This window comes from Phoca vitulina, unplaced genomic scaffold (genome assembly GCF_004348235.1).
Source record: "Phoca vitulina isolate PV1807 unplaced genomic scaffold, GSC_HSeal_1.0 scaffold6, whole genome shotgun sequence".
In the NCBI taxonomy this organism is placed as follows: domain Eukaryota; kingdom Metazoa; phylum Chordata; class Mammalia; order Carnivora; family Phocidae; genus Phoca; species Phoca vitulina.
The window spans coordinates 58,690,518-58,716,676 of NW_022589709.1; the positions used below are offsets into that span (position 1 = coordinate 58,690,518).

General features: G+C 39.5%; 1 protein-coding gene across 2 annotated transcripts in view; it reads right to left on the bottom strand.

Annotated features, from left to right (window-relative positions):
- Window positions 1-1,327: 1,327 nt before the first annotated feature.
- Window positions 1,328-26,159, bottom strand: part of NLN (neurolysin) — a 91,750-nt gene continuing 66,918 nt past the window's right edge. For both annotated transcript variants that reach the window (XM_032404322.1, XM_032404323.1), the window contains 4 exons: window positions 14,786-14,972; window positions 14,136-14,264; window positions 12,772-12,908; window positions 1,328-3,302 (listed from right to left, as the gene is read on the bottom strand). In XM_032404322.1, the coding sequence (XP_032260213.1) occupies window positions 3,168-3,302; window positions 12,772-12,908; window positions 14,136-14,264; window positions 14,786-14,972 (588 nt within the window). In that variant the 3' untranslated portion in view covers window positions 1,328-3,167. The remainder of the gene's footprint in view (window positions 3,303-12,771; window positions 12,909-14,135; window positions 14,265-14,785; window positions 14,973-26,159) is intronic.

The window sequence follows — 26,159 nt, forward strand, 5'->3', positions numbered from 1 at the left end:
TTACCCTTTGCCTTTGATACAGCTGGTAGGTAGGTGGATGTGTTTCCCATGTAAATTTCTCCATGAATGACAAATGAAAAAGTAAACTCTGGACATTGACTGTTTTTCAAAGAAACAGAAAGCACGGGTTTTTTTTTTGTTGTTGTTTCTTTTTGCTTTTATTCTCACCAAACATTCATAAGAGAAGGCATATTTGATTTTGAGGGGCTAGCCAATTTCAGATGGGAGACACATAACTGTAATAATGTTGTGTTGAGAGAAGAAAGAAGTCTTGGTCATTGCATCTATTCAGATGAAATACGGTTTCTCTTTTAACACTTTTAGGGGCTCAGTTAACCATGGCTAAACCCAATTTTAATTCAATTCCCTCAGAGCATGAAAAATTCTTCTTGTGCATGACAGCAAAGGAAAAAATGAAAAATGGTCATAAACAAACCAGATGATCCACTGAGGAGGCAGGATTGTTATACACATTAATTCATATACAAAGGATAAATGCAAAATGAGAAAGTAGAAAGTTAAGTCATTCCCTACTAGTTAAGGAAAGTACAAGTACAAAATCATACTAAAAAATTTTTTTAAAAATATTTTCTCTATTTTGCCTTCTTACACAATGCAGTTTGTCAATTCTACAGAGCTACAGATACTTACCTGTCATCCTATTAGCTTTAGAAAAGCAAGATTTTCATGTAAATAGCTCAGGTGATAACTCTTCAAGATAATTTTTAGTTAATTCATCTAGGTAACATGCAGCATTCCTACTAAAGGGAAAAAAGTCTATGTTAGGTGGCATAACATCATGCCTTTTCTTTCTCTTCTCTGTAGTTACCCAAAACATACCTAAATCTCCTGGATCAATAATCAAGAGAGAGACTTTATTATACATTGCTCAGTTCACAAATCTGAAGTGTAAGTTGGCCAATGACAATTTTTATAGTTTATCCACCATTCAGAATGCCTTACCAACACTCTATGCTCTGATCTGAAAAAAAAAGAAAAAGAAAAAATAGATGAATGGCTATATTAAAAAAGACTTTAAAAAATAAGTCCTTAGTTTTGAATTACGCTAAAGAATAAGTATTTGAATTTACTGCTACGCTTTGGAAGATTTTAAATACCAGATGTGGACTTTATTTATTTGTTTAAAGATTTTATTTATTTATTTGACACAGAGAGACACAGCGAGAGAGGGAACACAAGCAGGGGGACTGGGAGAGGGAGAAGCAGGCTTCCCGAGGAGCAGGGAGCCCGACGCAGGGCTCGATCCCAGGACCCCGGGATCATGACCTGAGCCGAAGGCAGACACTTAACGACTAAGCCACCCAGGTGCCCCAGATGTGGACTTTAAATAAAAAGAACATCATAGAGCTTTTGTTTTCTTATGCATTTCAGTTTTAACATTAAAGTATGAAAGAAATGTGAGCTCACGGTCATGGATAATAATGCAACTTTATTGTGTGCAGCCTTTTTCACACTAAGTATTATTTTTCCATGTGAAGTAAGATTTAAAGTGATAAAGTTATTGTTAAGGAGACACACAGAAAGGCAATAGAAAAAGCTGAAGAGAGTTTTTGTCTGAAACTGGAAAACAGAACAGTCTGGGGGAAAAACAAAAGATATGAGAAAAGTACCACAAGTTAAAAAAAAAACTACTTTGGGGGAGAGAAGGGCCACGCAATTGTCTCAGGGGGAGGGTAAGATTTCATGTGCATGTTTAATGCATGTGCTTGGCAATAATAATCTTAGAATTTTCTCTGTGTTGTCTGAGCTCTTAATTTTTCCCACTGTCTGTAATTTTATTATGCAGCATAATAAATATATGTATATATGTTTTTATTTAGCACACAGTCCATTTGTCTAATTTTGTACCTCACCAGCAAAGTCATACCTCAGATACACAGTGGAAAACAACTGGAAGACCTATCAGAGTACATTCAGAGTTTGGATTTTTAATTAAAAATTTTTTTTATTATCCTGTTTTGGTTTCCTTATTGAGTAGACTCCTAGGGAAAAGTAAGTACTGTAAGTTTATTGGTCTACTGTAGAAGTAGAAGTTAGACTCAAAAAAGAAAGTTAAAGAGAGATCCAAAGTTTCACTTAAAATAAAAATCACCAGACAAGATAGGCTACGAAGAGCCTCCTCCCTGTGGCTCAGTTAAAGAACACATAACACTTTGGATCAGCCGTCCTCAAACACTTCTGTCCAGAACTTACTCCTCTTCTGGAGTTTCTGAACTCTTTCTGCCCGACATGAGCTCTAGCTCTCTTCACTACACAGCCATTTGCGACATGTGTATCTGCCACTGTGGAGGAGATAAAGGAGGCAAAGTCCCTACCACTGACCAGAACATGAGAGGAGAAACACATCCTTGGACCTGCTTCAGTGCTCTAGTTGGCAAATATGCCGAAAGACTAACAATCTTCATATGCTGAGGTGGAAAGGAACCTCTAATACAAGATCGAAAATCCTCTAACACAAGATACAGAAACAATACACATTAGGCCAGTTCAGTTAAAACTCGTACTTTTTTTGGTACTCTCTGACAGGACTTTAGAAAAGATAAACCCCAATGGCGGAACATAATTTAAGTGTGGCAGAAAGGTGGAAATCGTAAGATCTGATATGCAAAGATAAATGCATTACTGAGGCATAATCCCCTGGCCCTGAGGTATGTGGGCAAAGAGGTCACACTTTACCATGAGACAGAGGGTCAAAGGTGATGCAGGGCTCCAAGAAAATATTTACCAGAGGAATGTGATGATTCATTATCAGTCCAGAAATCTCAAGTACAAAGCTTTAAGATATAAGAAGGATCAAATTATATAATGTATATGATTCAATTTAAAAATTCTTAGCCCTCTTACATTATATTATCTAGAGTACAATAGTAAAAAATCAAATTACATTCATATGAAACTTTTATAAAAAGAAATCAAATCCATTTTTATGAAATTTTATAGTACAATTATTTTCTATTGGGTGTTTGCTTAGGTCATGGTATTTATAGTTCCATTTACATCTGCAAAATTTTTCAAAGCGAAAAACAAAAGGCAGTCAATAGAAATCTAAACTTTGATTTGTAAAACTCCCTTCAGTTTCCAGGCCAGTAACACATGGCGATGTCAACTTCTCCTCCAGACATGGACTGCTACCAAAGATCCCCAGTTTAAGGAGCATGCAGGCCTCTACTCATTAGGAACGCTTTCTGGTTTGGCTCACGTTTCAAGAAATTCTGGAGCATGTCCATGCCGTCCAGAGATCCCCCAGGTTTCAGGATTAGGTTTCTGTATTTCATTCCAACCTAATAAAATAAAACATCATGCCTAATAATTCATTGTTAAAGCAATTTTCCAAATCCCTAGATGCAAAAGAGAAAGGGGTAAGGGTGAAGAAAAAGGGACTTTACTCTGGATATTCTCTTTTGCCTAGACTACAGCTCTGTAGTACATATTTGTTTTGGTAGCTATGAGATCTGAAGCTTACAAACTCTGGTCTTCTACATTCCTCTTTATTACTGTCTTGTCTCCTTAGAGTCTCAACAGTGAGCAAACAGATGAACAAAAAATAGCCAAATGGAATGTATAACAGATTCTTATTTGTTAGCCCATCTCCCCGTGCTATTTTAAAGGGTTAGCAAAGCAAGTGTTCAAGAAGGCCACAAACAGGGGGTCTATGTACCTGGAAACAGTGGCACCACTACGGCCAAATGTTTTTACGAGGGGCTTATAGAAAAACCCTCATCTTTATGAAAGATAGTGGGACAACAGCACAGGTCCCATGGTGTAGGGTAAGATATTTCTGTGGGCCCAGAGCTGGGAATAAGGACCTTTGTGAAGTTCTCTTTGGGGAGGAGGTCTGGAATTTTAAAACACATTGCAGTTACTCTGCCTTTATTTACATAAATACATGAGCAAATAAGTGAAAGAAAACGACGGTAATGCAGAATCAGTGTTATTCAATATTTTCACTTCCTTTTCATCAATATCTTTTGGGGAAGCAAAGCAAGACAATTCAGTGAAGCCTAATTCTAAATATACATATAAAATAAATACTTTACAGAGTAACACTTTGAAATGTATATCCATTATATCATTTGATCAATATGACTAATAGTTTTTTTTAAAGATTTATTTATTTTAGAGGGAGAGAGAGGGTGCGCGAGCAAGCAGGGGGAGGGGAAGAGGGAGAGAGAGGATCCTTAAGCAGACTCCCTGCTTTTTTTAAAAAGTAAAACAAACAACAACAACAACAACAACAAAACCCTCGGTAAAATTAATTTTAATAAAATATTTTAACCACTATATCTACATTATCTCAACATATATCAATATAAAAATTACTGCGATTTACTTTTTGTTGTAGGTCATCAAAATCTACTGTGTTTTTTACTTTTACACCCAATTCTTCAGGGGCGCTAGCCACATTTCAGGTGCTTGACAGCCATAGGTGGCTACCACAGTGGACAGGTGGAGGGCCTAGAACACACAATGATCCTTAGAGGGGCTTGTTGGACAATATTCTAGTCGGACATTGAAAAGGCATGTAGTAATCTTGTTGCTTTATTTATAAGCTTTGGATAAATTTTCTTAAAAAGGGTAGGGCCTGTAATCGCTGATATTTGAATTCCTGAAAACCTGGTAATGAAGGCTTAGACCTAGATTTAATGTTCTTTAGGGGAAAAAAAAATGACATGTAGTTTCTTACTTGGTCTGCAGCAATTCACGATTGTTAGGACAGCAATCGAGAACCTGAAATGTGAATGATGCCTACTCCTGCCAGAGTTTTTATTATTCTAAGTAGCAGCAGCTCAGGGGTGTTGAGCCCAAACACAGTCTCCTTCCCTTCCCCTTCTTTCATTGTCCAATGTGCTTACATTTGCCTACAGTGTTGAATCAGCAGGAGGACTGGGCAGGCTGGGGAAGAAAGACTGTAGTGATACAGGAAGAACTTAGAAAACGTGAATTAAATTCATGTGCAGAATTACAAAAATATTTTAATCCTTTTTAATAGAAAAAATATAAGTATATACTAATAGTGAAGACAGCAGTATCATGAACCCTATGTACCCACCATCCAACCTCCATAATTAATATTTACCTGCAGAAATTCTTAATGCTCAAGATCTGAGACTCTCTTACTTATTAAAAAGACCTATTTCGTTCTACATTTATTATAGGAACGTCAATGAAGATCTAGATTAAGGTAAAGAATAAATCTCCCACAATGCTGATGTCTCACAAAACAGTGTCATTTGTTACAGAGGACTGTGGTTTTAGGGAGCAAAGAAAAGCAGGCTTTGCGGGAGCTGCCCGATACTGTGCAGAAGCGGCTCAGGGCTCCTCCGAACAGTCCAGCCACCGTGGAGCCAGGCGCTATTCCGTCTCACGCACGGTACGTGGCTCAGCACAGCTCCAGTCCTGCCCTGAGTACGGCTCCAAACAAGTTGATTCAATTTCCTGAATTACAGAGCAATGGTCTTTTAATAGTTTCATTTCCTTCGCAATGAAGTTTGGAGAACAGTTTAAGAGTCATTTTGGTAATATGATCTTGCTTTTCTTTAAAAACAAAAACCAAACCAACCAAAAAAGAAAAGTTAAGTGAATTTTCGTGTTTTCAGAAGGTACCGGCTCTCTGGGTGAGAGAACACCGTCTGGGAGACATATGCCACAGGTGGAAGGAGTCTTTGCCCTAAGTTGTTCTAGTTTGTTTACATAATAAAGAAACTTGAACTGAGAGGAAAGCAGAGAGAAGTTCTAAGACAACCATGGAGATTTTTCATGCTGAAAAAAATCCTTCAGGACGATCTGCAGATAGTAAGAGCTTCTATTAACTATTCCATGAAGGTAAGTCACATTAGTCACCTGTGTGGTTTTTAATCCTGGACGGTTAGAGTGTATCTATTGGCAACTGTGCAAATCCTCTCTAACATGATGTTTTCTAAAGCAAGTTCAGGAGTTTGGGAGTCAGGGCCAAATTCGAATCTTGGCTTCACCCTCGGCTCTGTGACCATGGGCTTTGGTTTCCTTACCTGTCAAGGAGGAATATGCCTCCCTCACTTAGTCGACAGGGAATTAGAGATGATTTCAGTACACTGTCCACTCCCTAGTGTAACACATGGCATCCAGGGGCACTCAGTAATCCTCAGTGGTCATCCATCTCTCCTCTCATTTCCACCCCTCTCTCACTGGCCCTACGTTCAGTGTCTCATGTACAGAGCAGGGACACGGATGCATTCCTGGCTTGGCATCTCCTTAAAATTAGTTCTGTCTCCTAATAAAGCTAAAAAAAGCATAAGAGACTTCATCTCCGTTATTAAGAAGAAACAGACTCCCTAATTCAGTAGGATTATTAAGTAGGAGAGACAAGGCACTCATCTGATCTAAGAATATGCACCCTTTATTTGAGGTAATATTTTATTTATTTATTTATTTATTTATTATTTTAAAAGATTTATTCATCTATTTTAGAAAGAGAGCGCGAGCGGGGGGTAGGGGCAGAGGAAGGAGAGAAGCAGACTCCCCACTGAGCATGGAGTCCGACCTGGGGCTTAATTCCATGACCCCAGGATCATGACAGGAGCTGAAATCAAGAGTTGGATGCTCAACCGACTGAGCCACCCAGGCGCCCCTTGAGGTAATATTTTAAGAACAATATAATGACCTGAAGGAAGGATGCCATCATCTACCAGTAATGAGAATACGAAGAGCCAACCGCCTGGGTCTCTTGCTGTCTCTGGCATTTGTGGGGCAGCACATGCCAGCTTCCACTGCCTTCTGACCCTCCCTCCTTCCTGCTGTGACCGACTGGGGAGCAGAGCCAGAGCTGTCTCCTTCCTACTCTGAGTAACAGGCATCAGGGCAAAGAGCATCCACCTGAGCACAGGTGATGACAATCAGGCATCCAACAGGCTCACTGGGCAGCTTTAAAGGTGGACTTTGGAACCCTTCCTTCCACAGCCCATCTGTGAACTCCTTCCCAACAGCACACCCTTTGTTTTCTATGAGGGTGGGGAGATCGTGGGTGGAAGAAGAATACCTTGGACAACAGCATAGAAAAAGAGAGTCAGAGACTGGTGCTGGTCGTCAGGGAGACGGAAATGAGAACAGTGGGTAGGAATCTTTGCTTCATTAGAAGAGGCCTTCTGGAAACCTTAAGCAAAGTTTCAATTTGTGAGGGTAGAAGGACTGATCTTTATTTATGGGGAGGGAGATTAGGGGGAAAAAAAAAAGCAGGCTGGGCGGTAGTTAAGTACTGGGGAGAACAACCATAATTAAATGTAACAGTTTTGAAGCAGAGGACACACAAAAGTGAATAAAACAGCTCCTATTACAAGGGTCTTATGATCTAGGAGGTGAGATAAAGGAATAGACAATTAACAATGCAGATTATTAGGGTTCAAAGAGAAATACAGAGAAGGGCTGTAAGAACACAGAGGAAGAAAAACTGCTTCTAGTTGGTTGGGATTCAAGACTTAGAAGGTCTGGCCTTGTAAATATGCAAGAAGTAAGCTGGAAATCAATCCCATTTCCTTCCTTTATTCCTAAATCAGGCAAAATCTAAGTCTGTTAGAAAAGGCTGAAGTGTAAGAAAAATCAGCTTTGGGGTGGTATTATCAGGAGAGGTGAAGCAGAAGTTAATCCATTTGGAAGGACCTGCAGGAGAGGAAATTTCATATTCTCCCTTAGCAACACATTATAGCAGGAACCGGGCCTAGAATTCTGATGGAAAGGCGCTGGAATACTTAGCTTTATATTACACATTCTCTGTCAGGTAATTTTTTTGCACGTTAACCCCAAATTCACCATGTTTCCGTGTCTGTTACTGCAAGTAAAGATCTAGCTACTTCCTTGTGGCATTACAGATTAAAATACATTTCTTCTTCATTGACGGAAAAACAAAGGTTAGCAATTTCTCTAAATGCAAAAGAGGTGGAAGATAATTCTAGCTTAATAATATAATTGTCTTTGAATCCACAATGTCTATTGCCTCTTAGGAAATTTTCCCACAATGAAGTTGCCTTATAAAAAGAAATGGCCCTAGTTAAAATGCCCCCATTTTTTTCAACCCTATGATTAGCTGCTGTATTTTGAAACTACATTTGGCGACCTTAAAGATATCTTCAAAGAGCCCTTACAGCTTGCTGGAAAAGTGTTATTCCCAAGCAGCTCCCTTCCGTAGTTATTTAAGAGATGAGTTGGAGAAGGAAAAGATATGTCTGATAATGAGGCATATTCAACTAGAAACATAGACTTTAGAATATATTTAAATTTTTTTTTTTTTTAAGATTTTATTTATTTGTGAGAGAGACAATGAGAGACAGAGAGCATGAGAGGGAGGAGGGTCAGAGGGAGAAGCAGACTCCCTGCTAAGCAGGGAGCCCGATGTGGGACTCGATCCCGGGACTCCAGGATCATGACCTGAGCCGAAGGCAGTCGCTTAACCAACTGAGCCACCCAGGCGCCCTTTAGAATATATTTAACAAACTAATTAAATAGTTAGGATGGTCTATCTATTTACAATGAAGAAAAGAGAAAATCACAAATAAAACCAGAGGTAGCAAACTTCTGGCTATTATAGGTAAGTGGCCAATTCTAATACTTTGATAGAAGCCCTCAAAACAGAATGAAACCATCGTACCATAAAATATCCTATTGCTACATTTGGTATTCAGAAGACGATAGGTTTGGGGTGCCTGGCTGGCTCAGATGGTAGAGCATCTGACTTTTGATTTTGGGGTTGTGAGTTCGAGCCTCACACTAGGGGTATAGATTACCTTAACAACAACAAAAAAAGCTTTATATTTGATCCTTCCTATTATGGTTTTCCCAGTGAGTAGGGCACTTTCTAGTTAGGCTTGCTAAGATCTGGAATGTTTCTCAGAGCAGATCTTGAGCTTTGCAGGATGGTAAGAGGTTACAGAGAGAAGGCCTGGAGATGTTCTTTTGTTGATATCAATGACCAGGACCAATAATGTCAACAGTCCGTGATCTTTTAGTCTCCAGCCTCTGTGGAGTTTGGGGACTAAGAACAGCAGGCTCTGATTCCTTGAAGGGCCACACCACTATCTTCTCAAAATGATTCAAACACTTACTAGGTGAAACTAACATGTCATTATGTGTCAACTATACTTCAGTTAAAAAAAAAAAGGTGTCAACCTTATATAGCTACAGGGGCACCAATATGTACTCAATTGTGATGCTTATTAAGAAATCTAAGACAGTCTAATTCTCCTTCCTTTCAAGGTGTCCTTTTATTTGTTTGCTTGCTTTTATTGCGGCTTATTACTGAAAGTTTCTAGAGTCTATTATTTATCCTTATTATTACAGAATTTTTATAATGGCTTTGGGAAACAATCTTTTTAACTCACTGTGCTGGGCAATAATAACTGGTCCCTTTCTACTGAAAACTTTGTAATTCTAGAAAATATAGCAGAATTCAATGATAAGGAAAAAAACATAAAACACACTCGGGAGGGTGAGGGCCTTGAGACAACATAGTCTGCAGATACACTGTGATTGCTCTGGTACCCATGACTTCAGATCAAATTCAGTATTTCCTTATACTACGAAAAGTCTCTCAGGGCACCTGGCTGTCTCAGTTGGAGGAGCACGCAACTCTTGATCTTGGGGTTGTGAGTTCAAGTCCCATGTTGGGTGTAGAGATTACTAAAAATAAATAAATAAATAAATAAACAAAAAAAATTTTTTTCTCTTCATCACAACAAATCTGTAATAATGACTGATGTTTTTTGTAGAATGGGATTACTGTCTCAAAGTACTAACTTTTAATAACTGGGTATCTGAATTTTGTAAATAAGGTATTACTTTAAAGCAAACATTTGCAGCAAAAAAAAAAAAATTAAAGCAATCAAAACCAACCAAACAGTGCACTGTAGGAGGGAACAAAACGGCTATTTAAAAAGCTGTTCTAGTATCTGCCACTGCAGGGAAGAGTGTGAGGGTGGGGTGCACAGGGATTCCCCTTGTCACTGGAGCCAGATTCACTACTGTTGTGACAGCAGGGGAGCAAGAAATGACATGATATCCCAGAGTATTTGACAGGAAAACAAAAAGGAAGGGATTAAAGCTAGCTTCACGGCGTAAAATGAATAATATATAGCAATGTCAAATCCACAATTATAGTGAAACTGAAAACTGTTTTTAACATTACAAAGCAACACTTCCAAGTTGTTGGGAATTTTGCTTTCTCCAAGTTCAACCCAGGTCCCTGGTCTAAATTAAAAGTAGTCTGGCTGCCTGCCAAGCTGTGAAGCTTGAGAATAAGAGGAAGTACATGGAAGCATAGTGGCAGGGATTGTAGTCTGCCGGAATTGCAAGTTCCTTGGGGTCCACTGGGATCAGCACTTTGGCCGTTCTGTTGACTGATGGAAGAGAAGAGGTCACGGTGGAGGGTCCTGGAGATGTGGCCGTGTGAGTGGAAGCACAGAGGAGGTGAGTGAGGAAGCCTAATCGAAAAAGGTACCGGAGCACTTTTGCCAGGAAGCCCCACCAACTAGTAAGAGCCAGTAACAGGTCATAATTGTACCTTTATATAACTAGACCTTGTGTCTCTTTAATCATTGATTTCTGATTTCTGCAATAATACGTGCTCTATGTAAAAATAAGGAAAAGCTCCACAAAAAGCACAGAAAAATATTTAATAATCCCTCATCAAGTTATCACCCGAAGTTAAGAATGGACATTTTGATGTACTCTTTTTCTAAACATACATTTTAAAGTAAAAATTTACATTCTATGGTACAAAATATTCTATAACCTGATTTTTTTTTCTGTTCTGTGTAAGAGTTATATTAAAAATTCCAGACATAAGAAAAAGCTGTTGGAGACCTTCCCTCATGCCCAAGTCCATTCTGCTCTTCAAAAAATGGAAAGGCCACTTTGGGTTGGAATGATTTGGAAGATTTCATAAGTGAGTGGCCATTTGAGTAGGGCCTTTCAGAATGGTAAAATTTTTAAGAGGCACAGACAAGAAGGCCCATATTTTAGGTGGAAGAAAGAGAATGAACAAATTTGTGAAGGTGCAAAGAGCTACAGGAACACACAAATTTGGCTGACACAAAGAGTTCTGGGAAGTAAGGAAGGGATTTGATGGCTAAGCTGAGGACTGTGAACAAGGAGAGGAATAACAAGAAGCAGAAATAAAAAAAAAGAAAAAGAAAAAAATGTAGGTGAGGGCCTTTGGAAGTTGGCGACTGGGTCATCAGTGGTAACTCTGGAGAGAAAGTAACTTTCCAGTTCAGTTGGTGGAGGCAAAAGCTAGATAAAAGAGGTTTGCCAAGACTGTTTCTTACAGTGAGAAATCAGGCTGTAAAAGGAAGAACAATTGAGTAGTAGCAATAGGGTTGTCAAAGTCAGTAGCAATAACCCCAGTTTTTTCCCCAAGATGGCAAACCAGTAAGGCTTGGTATGAGAGACATCCCTGAGCAGAAGGAAAGAAGTAGTGAAGTATATGAGGAGAAAAAAAGATGAAGTACTCAGTCTCGATGGCCTTACTTTTCTTAGTGGAGAGCAGAGAGGTAGTGAGAGACTCAGGGGAACTCAATAAAGGAGGTGGACAGGACAGCAGAGTAACACTGGTTGTCCAGACAGGTCAGATAGCATTACTTTGTACTGGGGCATGTTAATGGACTCACACCACCTCCGGAAAGCTCTGAATCCCAAGGGCACCATATCTAAGTGAGATGGTGGAGGAATCCAGGGCTGGGCACTAGGCTGAAGGTCATGCAGAAGTCAAGATATTTATGACCACAGTCAGTGGTTGATCAACGTAATAGGTTGGCCAGGGAAGGGAAGGAAGCATACAGTGACCTAAGAGCCTGGGTAGGGTGGGATAGAAGATGGTGTGATTGGAAAGGCTAGTGTAGAATGGAGGTGCCCTGGGGGTGGTTTTTTTTGGGGTGGGTGGGGGAGGTTGGGGGGATGGTGATCTAAATTACAGCAATGTATTTCAGTATATGTGTGAGGCACTATGCAATCCAGAAACAAAAGTTTGGGGGAACGAATTAGTTGGTTAAAATAAGAACAAAGAGCCTGATTTTGATAATTTGTTCTTCTAATTTCTGAATCAAACAGAATAAAAAGCACACTGGAAAATGCATCAGCCCTAGAAATAATCTGACAGCTGAGTCTTCAACAAGAGTGGAGACTGGGGGACTGTAACTCAGGAAGGTTTGGCTGGTAGCCACCTGGCAGCCAATTCACTGTACACAGAAAGGAATGGCTCAGGTTAATGAAGCAGCTCAAATTACTTAGAGGCATTTGGGTTACAAACTACGTAGTAGGTGGGGTATGCCAGCCACAGAGAAAGGGTACCTCCCACAGAAAATGTATAAAGAACCTGGGTAGAGAATATCGCAACATACGCAGACCATTTCTATCAGGAAGGAGTTTACCTTTCTTTCCCAACCTCCTATAGAACTGAAACATTGTACGGCACATGTCAAAACTAGCTGCTATAAATGCTCAAATGCATAAACAAAGCTTTGAATTTTAATTATGCAATATACTGGAATGTTAATAAGCAAGAAAATGCAGTAGGTTTTTTTTTTTTTAAACTTACAGAATTAGAGTTAGTCACTTGTGCACTACAACTTAATGATGTATGATATGATAAGATGCAAGACTTAAAAGTTAAAAGCTGTTACCAAATCTCTTACTCTAAAATATAGGTGTAATAAGTATTTTACACTAGGAATTAGAGGGGAGGGAGCAATTGCAAAATTAACAAAAGGAGAAAAGAAAATACAATACCTCTGGATTCATTATCCCTTCTTTTTTAAAACAGCTGTAAAACATGTCCATGGAAAATACTTCACTCCAAAGATATCCATAATATTGGCCATCATATCCCCCTGCCAAATGTCCAAAAGTGGCTGGCATATTTGTGCCTTTAAAGAAAGATACATTTCAATCAATGTGATGGCCAATGTTAATAATCAGGTTATCAGCTGGCTAAGGTTTCCCTATGGGGAGTCCAGACACTGGGGAGAAGAGACAAGCAGGATCTCACCTGTAGTACTCCCTGGGTTTACCTGTGCCCTTGGCCAAGATGTTTACAAACTTCTCTGCTATGATGACTCAACCTCGGAGATGGTTTCGGCCCTAAGCTCTGGAATGCCTAACAATAGTTTCAGAGGCTTTGTCCACACCCATCAGATAGCTCGGTGTTTCAGAACTACTCAGTCCTTTCTTATCCCTTAGACACATGTGTCTTACAGATACTCTAATCCTAAGCCTACTCTTTGTCACACCTCTTTATATCTAAAATGTGTCAGAATGGCACTTATTTTAGGTTCATAATTACTGAAAAATAACTCTTTATTTAAAAAGCTAAAAAGGTTTTACCAACACAATCTACCTCTAGGGCTACTTTTAAAAAAGGATTTTTGTCAAAGTGGCCTCAGGCACAAAGTTGTTGTATGGTCTACTCTAAACAGATCACAAAAGGAAGTGAGGAGCCTGGATTGACTCAATTAACTCTTCTGATCTTCAGTATCACTATAAATGTGATGGATTCATTTAAATAACGACGTCGTTGGTGAAAAAAGTCACCGTACCAAAATATGTATCATGAACAACTACATGTTGGCTTAAAATATATATAACTATAAATGTGAACACACACGTGTGAGCACCTACGCACCCACATGAATGCCATAAATATTGGGTTAGAAAGTGCTAGTTAAACTGCCTTAACCGATCTCAGAACCAAACAGAGAAACACGGCAGGAGCTTGTGCTTCTCTCTAAAATTGCCCCTTCTGCCAATTTCTTCGTGAAATCACTGGGAAGTCGCTGTCCATACACGGAGGGAGGAGCCAGGTGGGTACGGCCAAATGTGAATGGCTTTCTCTGCTCTGGGGTGGAGGCCAATTGCTCATGCCTGATTACACGAAAATGGGGCAAAGTGGGAGCCACCTCTCCTTTAAGCACATCTGGACAGGATAACTCATATGGACATGGTAAGCTTCTCTGAAAGTCATGGCCTGATTACAGGAATCAGAAACAAATTACATGAGGTAAGCTGCCTGACCAACTCTACCTTCCCTGGCAGGGCTGGTAGGTGTATCCTGCGCCTGACAGAAAAAATGAATTCAAGTCGCAGTATTTACAAACCTGGAGTAGCAGCAACACCTAAAACCTCAGTGCAGTATTTGGCATATTCACTTGCAGCGTCCAGCGATGCGTCCGTATGGAGAGACTGGTCAACTTTGCTCAAAACAATCTGGCGTAAGGTCAGAAGACCTAATAACATAAGAATGTTTGGGCATGTTTTGGAGAAGAGAGAACTATGTGTTCTAATATCACAAGATCAAAGATTTCAAGAATTGATGCCTGTAGTACATACTACAAAATGGGGGCAAGGTATCTCATTTAAGATTTTTTTTTTTTTTAAAGATTTTATTTATTTGACAGAGAGAGACACAGCGAGAGAGGGAACACAAGCAGGGGGGAGAGGGAGAGGGAGAAGCAGGCTTCCCGCCGAGCAGGGAGCCCGATGCGGGGCTCGATCCCAGGACCCTGAGATCATGACCTGAGCCGAAGGCAGACGCTTAACGACTGAGCCACCCAGGCGCCCCTCATTTAAGATTTAAAAGGAGATGGATTTTTTTTTTCTTGGACACAATCCCAGTATATTTAGCAGTCTTCCCTCCCCACGTTAGCATCATTATTAAAGGGGAAATAAGTTGTATGGGAGAAGATGCCAGCAATTCTCTATTAAGCAATTCTAATGTATTTTCCTCTTCTAAAATTACAAGTCATACCTGTGTTGACCAGTCTGGAAGCAACAAGTTTTTCAAGCAGATCATCCATAATAGGGCTTCCATCTTTATAATGTTTTGACAATCTTCGGAGGGAATCCATGTCCCATACCCAATTTTCAAGCATTTGGGATGGCACCTCTACAAAGTCAGTTTCCACATTTGTTCCACTAAATCGTGCAAAATCAGTCTAGAAAGTAAACATAGAAGTTTTTTTTTTTAAGCACTGAATGAAAACTACCTATGTGATGAATCATAATTAAGACTCTCTAAAACTTGGGCACCTGGCTGGCTCAGTTGGTAGAGCATGCGACTCTTGATTTTGGGGTCGTGAGTTCAAGCCCCACAGAGGGTATAGAGTTTACTTAAATATTAAAAAAAAAAAAAAAAGACTCTCTAAAACTTAAGTCAGAATCAGAGTCAACTGCGTCTTTGAATAAAGGGTTAGGAATAACTTCAATTTTTTTTTTTTTACGATAACTTCAAATTTAAATGAAAGCAAAATGCAGTAGCCAAGCAGCCTGAAAAATAACCACCAAGTACTCTATGTTAAATTAATATTTCATTCTTTTGAATCATAGACAAACTTGGAACAATCATCAGGAAACATAACTGAAAACAAAAATCAGTCTGAGTTAAAACGAGCCTTAAGCTTTGGAAGTAAAAATATTAAAAAAAATTTTTTCCATTACAAATGAATAGATTTAAGACAATTTCTCCCTACTTCTCTTTTCTGTTTGCTTCCTTTTGTTTATTCAATACATGCCTTTCTGGGGCACTCATCACTCTATTATTTAACTATTCAAGTTTCAATCAAAATCAACGAGTTAAATGACAACACTGCAGGCAGATATCCTTCGCATGTGTGTTATGTTTTGTGTTCTAAACTTTAAATAAGTGATTCTGAGATAACTGTGCTGTGGAAAGCCTGGTTGTACCTTGCAGGGTAGAAGAGGTTATCTTAACACAAGAAGCCACTTCAGTGGGAGTTAGAGCTGTGGATCAGCCGGCAAGTGGGGTGAATGAAACGCGTTTCCTGGACAAACAAAGGATATGCTCAGAAGTTAAAGCATCCCTTGTAAAAATAAAGGGCTTATTCTGAAGGTGTGGGCTAAGAGTTAAAAAAAAGTTTTTTTTTTTTAAAGTGAATTTTAGTAAATTGTTGACTCAGACGTCAGAAAAGCTCTTGATCTGAAAGAGGGGAATTCACTAGAGCAGGCTGATGTTTTCTAACCTGCACACCATCCACAGAACTTCTGTAAAATTGACACGGGCAGAGGAGATTTAGCATTAAACCAACTGGGTCATCTGCAGAATGGGGTTATCGTTGTGTTATCTTTCCCTGAACCTCTGTCCTGTTTCCCTCACAGATGTGTGACACCCCAATCCCTCCCTGACTTCATCATCCCTGGGGCTCTGCAGGGAAGGGAAAGGAAGAAGGGCTGAAGCACCGGAGGAGGCAGCAGATGGGATGCCGAATCAGCAGCAAAGAACGATTCTGCTTTTGGCCCAGGGCAGAAGCACAGATGTCAACGCCATTTCACATTCTGCCTTCCTCTCTTTATGCAAAAAAATGTTTTGCTTGACTTCCTATTATAATTGCGGTGATTCTAGATATGAAGAGCTGCAAATACTGAAGGGCCAAAGGGAATGAAATTCACTAGGCATTGGAATTAGGCCACCTGTATTTGAGGACATCCCAATAAAAAGTTCTTATAGGAAAGAGGCAAGGGTTCCAGAAAACTGAATACTTTGCCTCTTTCTGGTATATAATCTTCTAAAATAACAAACATCCTACACTTAGATAAAACAATCTGATACAATAATCATAATCGACATCTATTGAGACTTTACCAGGTAAGGCATTATGCTAGGCCCTTTACATGGATTATCTGATTCAAATTCCAAAATGATTGTATGAAGTACATACTGTAATCTCTGTTTTGAGATAAGGAAATTGAAACATACTGAGATTAACAGGAGAACGAGGATTTGAAACCCACGGTTTTAACCACAACTGCTATAATGCCACTCTATCTTATAAGAAAAATGAAAAACATAAAAGGTTAAATTAGCATGTTACAAAGTGGCTAACTCCTCCTGGACGTTGTTTAAAGTAGAAAAGTCTTATATCAAACTTGCCTTCATAAGAAGAGCAAAACAGGTTTCAGCTGTGCTTCCTTAGAAATCCTACTTCCTCTCTATACTGGAAGATGTTTCAAGGATCAGACCTGAGGCTGGGTGTAAAGGTCAGCCTTTGTAACCACCTATCCTGTACCTGGGATTCTGTTATACTAACTGCATGATTTTCTAAAGATTACAGTTTTTAAATAAGTACTAACAGAGCAAATAAAGGCAAATAAATCACACCATCAGCGACCACTATACAATTATTTTGACAAAAATACACATTTTGTATATTCTGCTTGTGTGAATATTTTTCGATCAGCATTTGCAAATGAGGGTGCAAATCAACCCCAAATAACAAAATGTGTGTGTGTGCGTTTGGAGGTGGTGGTGGTGGTATTTCAGAACCTAGAAAAACATGAACAAATGAATAATTCATGAGCTAAAATTGAATAAAATAAAAATTAACGCAGTTATGTCACTCAGAGTAGAGAAGAGAGGGCTTATTCTGTCCAAAGCCATTGGGTGGTGGGGGAGAGAGCACAGCAAATGAATGAACAGATCAACAATGTCTTCTAAAGAACAAAAGGAAATGTTTGCAAGGAGTAAAACCTAAAAATAACCCTACTGCTTACTAATTTCCCGAAAGCCAGTCACGCTGTTTTCTCTGTGTGCCCTTTGAGCAGTATCATTTAAATATTTTTCAAATGAGGAGGACAAAGAACCTATGAAACTCAAAAGCTCAATTTCCAGCAAACAACTAAATTCTGAAAAGAAAGGACTCCACAGTCAGCCACTGTATAAGTCCACAAAGAAACCCTGAACAAGTCTTAGGATCTAGTAGCCTGCTGGGGGTCTGACACTCAAAACAGCATGACTGCTGAATGATTATTCACTGTTGACCAGCCAGCAAACACCACTCCCTTGTTTTAAACTGTAGGTTCCAAAGAACCCTAAAAAGTCCTTTATATAGTTTTCAATAAGAACAATTTGAAGATGTTGGATATATAGTAGCTTATAGGCTATAGTAACTACTGATGTTAATATACTTCCCAGATAAAGCAGAGCATTGTGAAATAAAAGTAATCTGATTAACAAATCACTTTGCAGGTGATACTTCAAAAAGTTTTAGAGCATTATTGCTGCAAGAAATGTTTTGACAATAAAAGCCTAGAAAACAATGTAAACTCAGATTTCTCTTTGGTTATAATTTCTTGAGAGGCAGAAAGTTGTCTAAAACGATGAGATTTTTCATTATTACTTTTTTAAACAGACAATAGGATGCTTAAAATATACACTATTACAGATTTTTACAGCAGATCACTTGATGCTATAGAGATTAACTTCTCAATTCAGACAACACAGCAGGAACTGGAGCAAAATTACATAAACTAGAGCTCAAAAGTCACGTGAGCTTTTGGTGTATTTAAAGACCAAAGTCTTAATGGATTATTGTTCTAATTAAGTGACTGAATGCTTTTAGGGGTTGCAACTAAAATTTTTTTTTTTCTTTTAAAGATTTTATTTATTTATTTGACAGAGAGAGACACAGTGAGAGAGGGAACACAAGCAGGGGGAGTGGGAGAGGGAGAAGCAGGCCTCCCGCAGAGCAGGGAGCCCGATGTGGGGCTCGATCTCAGGATCCTGAGATCATGACCTGAGCCGAAAGCAGATGCTTAAATGACTGAGCCACCCAGGCGCCCCACCACTAAAGTTTTATATTCATGATACCAAATCCCAACTCAAAGAAAAAGCAGTTGCTGAAATCAGTAAGTGTACTGTGTTCAGAGGCCCAAGGAGAATGGACTCTGGCTGTCTGAGGTGATCCCCTACTGATTTCCTAGCAGTCATTCCATATCCTGACATGTCTGATTTACCCCTAAATCCAGGGATGCTGCAGATGTTTATGTAACAAAACATTAAAAAAAGAAAAGTGCCACTGTCTCCCAGACTTTGCCACAAATAGAGGGTTAAACTTTTAACTTCACATACACCTACCCATCAATGGAAGTAATAATAGTAATAAAGAGACCCTGAATAATACTTTGCTAACTTGCTTATTAATCTTCACAGCAGCCCCATAGTTCAGCAGATCAGTATCACCACCATGATTTAAAAGACAATCCGCAGAGGTCTTAAATACTGTTTTTCTTTTCTTTTTTTTTTTTTTGAGAGAGAGAGAGAGCTCGCACATGCGAGTAGGGGTGGTGGTGGTGGTGATGGTCGGGTAGTAGGGAGGGGCAGAAGGAAAGGGAGAGAAAATCTTTAGTAGGCTCCATGCCCAACACGGAGCCTGAGGCTCTGAGATCATGACCTGAGCTGACATCAAGCACATGCGTACACATGTGTATATACATATATAAGGAAATAAACACACAAATAAATAAAGTAACAAAAAAGAGATCCTGAAAGAAATCACTTCTAACACTTCTAACTGTGCAGGGCTGGGGGTAGGGAGCAGAGGCAACGAGGTTGTTGGTAAGTGTTTACTGTACTTGAGGACTGAAACTGAAAGGTCACCTTACACAGAGGGAGATGTGGAACTAGATAAACTCATTCATTCCACACATGCTTACGTGCGGTTGATTTAGAGGGAATGTCATTTAAGAGGCTAAGGAGAAAAAAGTTCATCCAACAGGAATACATACTTGGGAGATCAAATTCCGACCACATGACACAGTGCTGTCTCTAGGGCGTGGGACTGAGAGCACAAAAGTGGTTACAGGCAACAGAGTGGTGAAGAGCGTGACCATCAGATCGTGGGCGAACCATTCAACCCTCTTGAGTCTCAGTTCTCCCCATCTGGAAATGGGGGGGAATAACAGTTTAATAAGAGAAGTAGGTTGGTAAATCTACTTCAGGAAATACTGTGAGGATAAAATTAATTAATGAATGTAACGCATTGATTACAGCATCTGGCACATGGTCAGTGCCCATTAAATCTTGACTGCTATTATCCTTCTCAGCCTGCCCAGTTTACCTAACCAGGTATGGTCTTGGCTAGTCTGATCATGCTTGTCCTTCGCTTCCTCCAAGGATCTATTTTCAGTACTAATACTGAAGATAAAACAAACCCACATTTTTTTCAACTCATTTCCCACCATTCACAATACTCGAAACTGCTTATTCTGCTCTAGCTTTTGGAATCAAATTTCCAAATAGGCAATAAACATTAAAACAACAGAAAAACAAACACAAACCTGATGGTTTCTTTCTTTTATTTTTTTAATAAATTTATTTATTTAAGAGAGAGAGAGAGCACGAGAGTGTACATGAGTGGGAGGGCGGAGAGAGAATCCCAAGCAGACTCCATGATGAGTACAGAGCCTGAGGCGGGGATCCTTGTCAGGACCCTGAGATCACCACCTGAGCCGAAACCAAGAGTCGGAGGCTTAACCACTATGCCACCAGAGCGCCCCTAAGCCAGATGGTTTCTAATCACCTTCCATAGATCTTCATCCAAAACTCTACTGAGGGTAGGCATTTGTGAATTTCTTAAACAGGAGGTGACAGTCCCTTGCCTCATGGCAACTTTTTTCCTCCTCTTAAATTATGACTCGTGTGCTATGTGTTGATCCCCAAAGGGTTGAATTATGTATAAATATATTTAGAAGAACACTTCAAATATGTATGGCACTTAATGCTTTCCCAAGTACCTTTTACACATTATTAAATCTTGCAGGCACCCAGGGAAGTAGGTATGAGAATTGCTGTCCTCATTTATGAATAAGAAAAATGAGATGGCTCAAGAAGGCAGAATAACTTGCTAAAAGTCACATAGTCAGGCCAACAAGTACATGGATGTTTTAATAGTGTTTTTTTGTTTCTTTTTTTAAGATTTACTTATGAGAGAGAGACAGAGCGTTTACAAGCTGGGGGAGAGACAGAGGGAGAGAATCCCAAGCAGACTCCTTGTCCAGAGTGGAGTCCCACATGGGGATCTGATCCCACGACCCAGGGATCAAGACCTGAGACGAAACCAAGAGTTGGGCACTCAACCGAGTGAGCCACCCAGGCGCCCCTAAAGCAGTGTTCTTATCCTAAACCGAGGGTGCCTTCCTGACCCCTGTACCACAGGGTTTATTTACAAGACAAGAAGCTCTCTATTAGTCTTCTGACCAAATTAACACATTATTTGGAACTACACAATTTGAAGTTCTTCTGCCCTTCCATCCTTTTCACTTTTAATTACTAAGGCTTTAATGTGATTCTGTGTTGCTTTAAGACATATTTATTATATATTTTTTGGGAGACAGAGAGAGAGAGAGAGAGAGAGCAAGAGCGTGCGCATATACACGCAGGAGTGGGAGAGAGAATCTCAAGCAGACTCCACTGTGAGTGGAGCCCAATGCGGGGTTTGATCTCACAACCATGACATCATCATCTGAGCTGAAACCAAGAGTCAGCTGCCTAACCAATCGCGCCACCCAGGCGCCCCTGTGTTGCTTTAAAATAATGATCTTTAACAGTCTACAACTCACTACTCCTAATGTGCACACCAACACAGACATCATTATGGAAGCTGTTAAGAAGCATTACTTTTCGGGACGCCTGGGTGGCTTAGTCGTTAAGCGTCTGCCTTCGGCTCAGGTCATGATCCCGGGGTCCTGGGATCGAGCCCCGCATCGGGCTCCCTGCTCTGCGGGAAGCCTGCTTCTCTCTCTCCCACTCCCCCTGCTTGTGTTCCCTCTCTCGCTGTGTCTCTCTCTGTCAAATAAATAAATAAAATCTTTAAAAAAAAAAAAAAAAAAAAAAGAAGCATTACTTTTCTTTTCTAGCTAAGTTCAAAAGGCCAGTGATTACTGAGAGCTCAAACCACAATAAAGTCAAGAAACAGGAACAGATACTAGAGATGCCACCTCTTGATTGCTATCTTCAAAATTATATGCCCCATAGTATTAACACAAGAAAATATAAGTGAAACTCATCTGCTGAATGATGAAATAGTACACATACTGAACTAGCGCACCTACATGTCTGAAAACTGGATGTTCCGGCAGTCACATTTAAATATTACTACGACAAGCTCCAACGAGCTCTTCTGGTCATCACACTTGCACAAGGCCAAAATGGGGAACCCAAACACTGAGCTGCCATATCTTAAAATCAATCTAGTGGATGTGTATGGCAAATTTTTTTTTTTAACTAGAGAAAGAGAGGAAGGCAGGGGCAGATGGAGGAAGAGAGAGAATTTTATTTTTTTTTGAGAGAGAGAGAGAATCTTAAGCAGGCTCCTTGCCCAGTGTGAAACCTGATGTGGGGCTTGATCAAACAACCTTTAGATCATCACCTGATCTGAAATCAAGAGTCAGACACTTAACCGACTAGCCACCCAGGTGCCCCGGTATGGCAAATTTTTATTTGACTATGTATTTCTCAAAGAAGTCAGAAGTACTACTAAACACAGGAGCTATTAAGCTCCTTATTCACTACCACCCAATTTAGGTCAATACAAGAGGTTTTGAAATTATTATAAAGCTGCAAAAACGTGGTTTTGTGCCTATTACTTTTGAGACAAAAGTACTGATTATTGGTTCCATATACAATTAACTTAAAAGTTCTTTTTAAAAATTTTTTAATTGAGCTGTAGTGGACATACAATATTATATTAGTTTCAGGTATACAACATAGTAATTCAATGTTTATATCTTTAAAAGTTCTTAAAACATTACAGTATATTTGAAAGAATTAATAGACAAAAAGATATTTTTCAAAGATAATCTCAGGAGAAGATTACCAATCAAAGGATTGTACTACATACTATTTAACTATATGACACATTCTGTGTTCATGAAGGAAGTTAGGCAAACTCTAAGAATTGAATATAGTCCACTGTTTCAAGACAGAGACACCATATACCAACACTATCATCACCATAATACTGTCATCAGTATTTCAGTATATATACCGATTCATGTATATATATTTCCATATAGTTTATATAGTTCAGTCCTGAGTCAAAGAGCTCTAAAATGACATAATACCAGCAACATTATTTCCCAGCACTAAAAGTGGCTATCTCAAAGGATCAAAAATAACATAAAAGATCATAAGAATAACAGAGTGGTAGAGAAATGCATTATGAGCACATGGTAAGCATATGGTACTCAGGTTCGAAGAGGACTGTCTGAAAACAAGAACACACATGAAGAGCACTGAAAACCTGATCCGAGAATCACTATTATTTTAATAAATGTGATCAAGACACCAATTACTTTCTTATGAAATCATTAGCTGATAATCAATATACAAATAAGGAGGAAACTGCTCTAACCCAGGAGTTCTTAACTTGGAATTCATTATGGTCTGGGCTTCAAGGAATCTGTGAGCCCTTTGGAATCCCATGTAAAAATCTGAGTGTATGAGGTGTACGTACATTTTCCTAGAAGAGGTACCCACAGCTTAAATCAGATTTTCATAGAATCCTCATATCCAAAAAAGATCCACTATTCTAAAAACAGGCTATAGTTTATATATGTACAAATATATAACTGGATCTTGGATAATCTAGGTAATATTCCAAAAGTCTAAAATTTAAAAAGGTATTTGACTTTTCTAAATTACTCATAAAAACATTTTAGAAAAATGGAACTAGACTTATTCTAAATAAAGGAAAGAGCCGGGGCGCCTGGGTGGCTCAGTTGGTTAAGCGTCTGCCTTCGGTTCAGGTCATGATCTCAGGGTCCTGGGATCAAGTCCTGCATCGGGCTCCCTGCTCAGTGGGGAGCCCGCTTCTCCCTCTGCCTACCGCTCCCCCTGCTTGTGAGCGCTTGCTCTCTCTCTCTCTGACAGATAGATAGATAGATAGATAGATAAATAAATAAATAAATAAATGAAACAGCCATAGAATGGACACTGATTGAAAATAAATATTTCAGGAACCCTATAGCTGTGAAGTACTTTAAAACTATGTAAGAAAGAAAATTTAGGTTATTCTGGAAGATTTCTTTTCCTTGGATTAAAAACAGGATAAAAATGGCTATATCAGTGTAAGAGGACTTCTTTATCTGAATAGATTCATATCTTATTTCCCCATTTTTTTTTTTTAATAAACATGGCAACACCAGAATGTAGAGATAAAATGTTTGAAAGAACTAAACAGATTTTTTTTTTTTTAAGATTTTTTATTTATTTGACAGAGAGAGACACAGCGAGAGAGGGAACACAAGCAGGGGGAGTGGGAGAGGGAGAAGCAGGCTTCCCGTGGAGCAGGGAGCCCGATGCGGGGCTCGATCCCAGGACCCTGGGATCATGACCTGAGCCGAAGGCAGACGCTTAACGACTGAGCCACCCAGGCGCCCCACTAAACAGATTTTTAACAATAGTGACAGTAATATTTTGGAATTGAGTGGGTACATTTTTGGTTATTACGATGATTAGGGGATATTCTGAGGTCCAGGGATGCTAGATGTCCAGGACTGAACTGCACATGTCAGGACAAAAAAAAAAATAATTGTCCCATATGCTGCACACCATTCATATGTCCTACTGGACATTCACATAAGTGAAAAATCTATAATTAAGTGAGCCCGGGTTTAAACTAACTCCACTTCACATATTTCTGTAAAGTATTTTGTACCGACTTTTAATTTTCAGGACTTTTTTTTTTTTTTAAAGACTTTAATTATTTATTTGACAGAGAGAGAGATCACAAGTAGGCAGAGCGGCAGGCAGAGGGAGAGGGAGAAGCAGGCTCCCCACTGAGCAGAGAACCCGATGTGGGACTCAATCCCAGGACCCTGGGACCATGACCTGAGCCGAAAGCAGACACGTAACTGACTGAGCCACCCAGGCACCCCAATTTCTGGGACTCTTAACTATTGGGATCACCTATGTAAGTCAAAGCAAGAATGCTTTTTTGTAAGTTTCCCAAGGAATGTTCACCATTTTGGAAAATCATGTCACCACTGGTGCTATAGACCAATATGGAACGTCTCTGTTCCCCCCAATTCCTATGGTGAAACCTAATCCCCAATGTGATGACAGGAGATGAGACCTTTGGGAGGTAACGAGGTCATGAAGGTAGAGCCTCCATGAATGGGATTAGTAGTGTCCTTATAAGAGAGAACCCAAGGAGGTCCCCCACCCTTCCACTATGTAACGACATAGTGAGAAGGCAACATCTCTGAACCAGAAAGCAGGTTCTTACCAGATACCAAATCTGCCAGCACCTTGATCCTGGACTTGTAGCCTCCAGAACTGGCTGAGAAATAAATTTCTGTTGCTTCTAAGCCACCCAGGCTATGATATTCTGCTATAGCAACCTGAACCAAGACAGTTGGCAATACCAGTCTAGGGCCTGAGTTGACAACACAAACCACATTTATCAGTCTGTAGTTTTTGCTGCTGGATTCAGGGTTATTCATAATGAAGACTTCGTTATGTCTTACTATAGAGCCATGTCCAGGCATCACTATTTGGAAAACATAATTCAGTGAGGACATTATATCAACTAAAAAAATTCTCTGTATGGAGAAAGGCTGTTAGGGAAAAATGAGTAAAATCCAAATAAAGTACTGAGTCTTGTTAGGAGTACTGTAGGAATATTGGCTTCTTGGTTGTGACAAATCTATTATAGTAACACTAGATGTTAACAGTAGAGGAAACAGGGTAAGGGGTATGTGGGCAATTTTTGTACTATCTTTGCAACTTTTCTGTAAATCGAAAACTATTCTAATAAAAAGCTTCTTATTGGGGCGCCTGGGTGGCTCAGTCGTTAAGCGACTGCCTTCGGCTCAGGTCATGATCCCAGGGTCCTGGGATCGAGACCCGCATTGGGCTCCCTGCTCCGTGGGAAGCCTGCTTCTCCCTCTCCCACTCCCCCTGCTTGTGTTCCCTCTCTCACTGTGTCTCTCTCTGTCAAATAAATAAAATCTTTAAAAAAAAAGCTTCTTATTAAGAAGTTTGCCTTTAGAGATGTATAGAGATTTCAAATTTGGAAAACTGTTCCTCCATTTCTGTTAGTATCAGTTTTCCAAACTGTTAGGTTGAACTACTACTAACTTGATGTTTTCTTATGTCAGATAACAGTTAAATATTAACAAGTTCATATGGTTTATCCTTGAATATTGTGGGCCTAGTTTACTGAACTGTATTAAGAAGTTGAGAAAAAATGTACTTTTCCTTTTCAGAAGTGGAGAAATCAGTTGCAATCCACTGCACACACGCACACACCCTTTTTGGCTAATTCTCCACATGGTTATACTATATTACCTATGATTTTAATTTGAGGCTAGTCATGGGAGGTGTT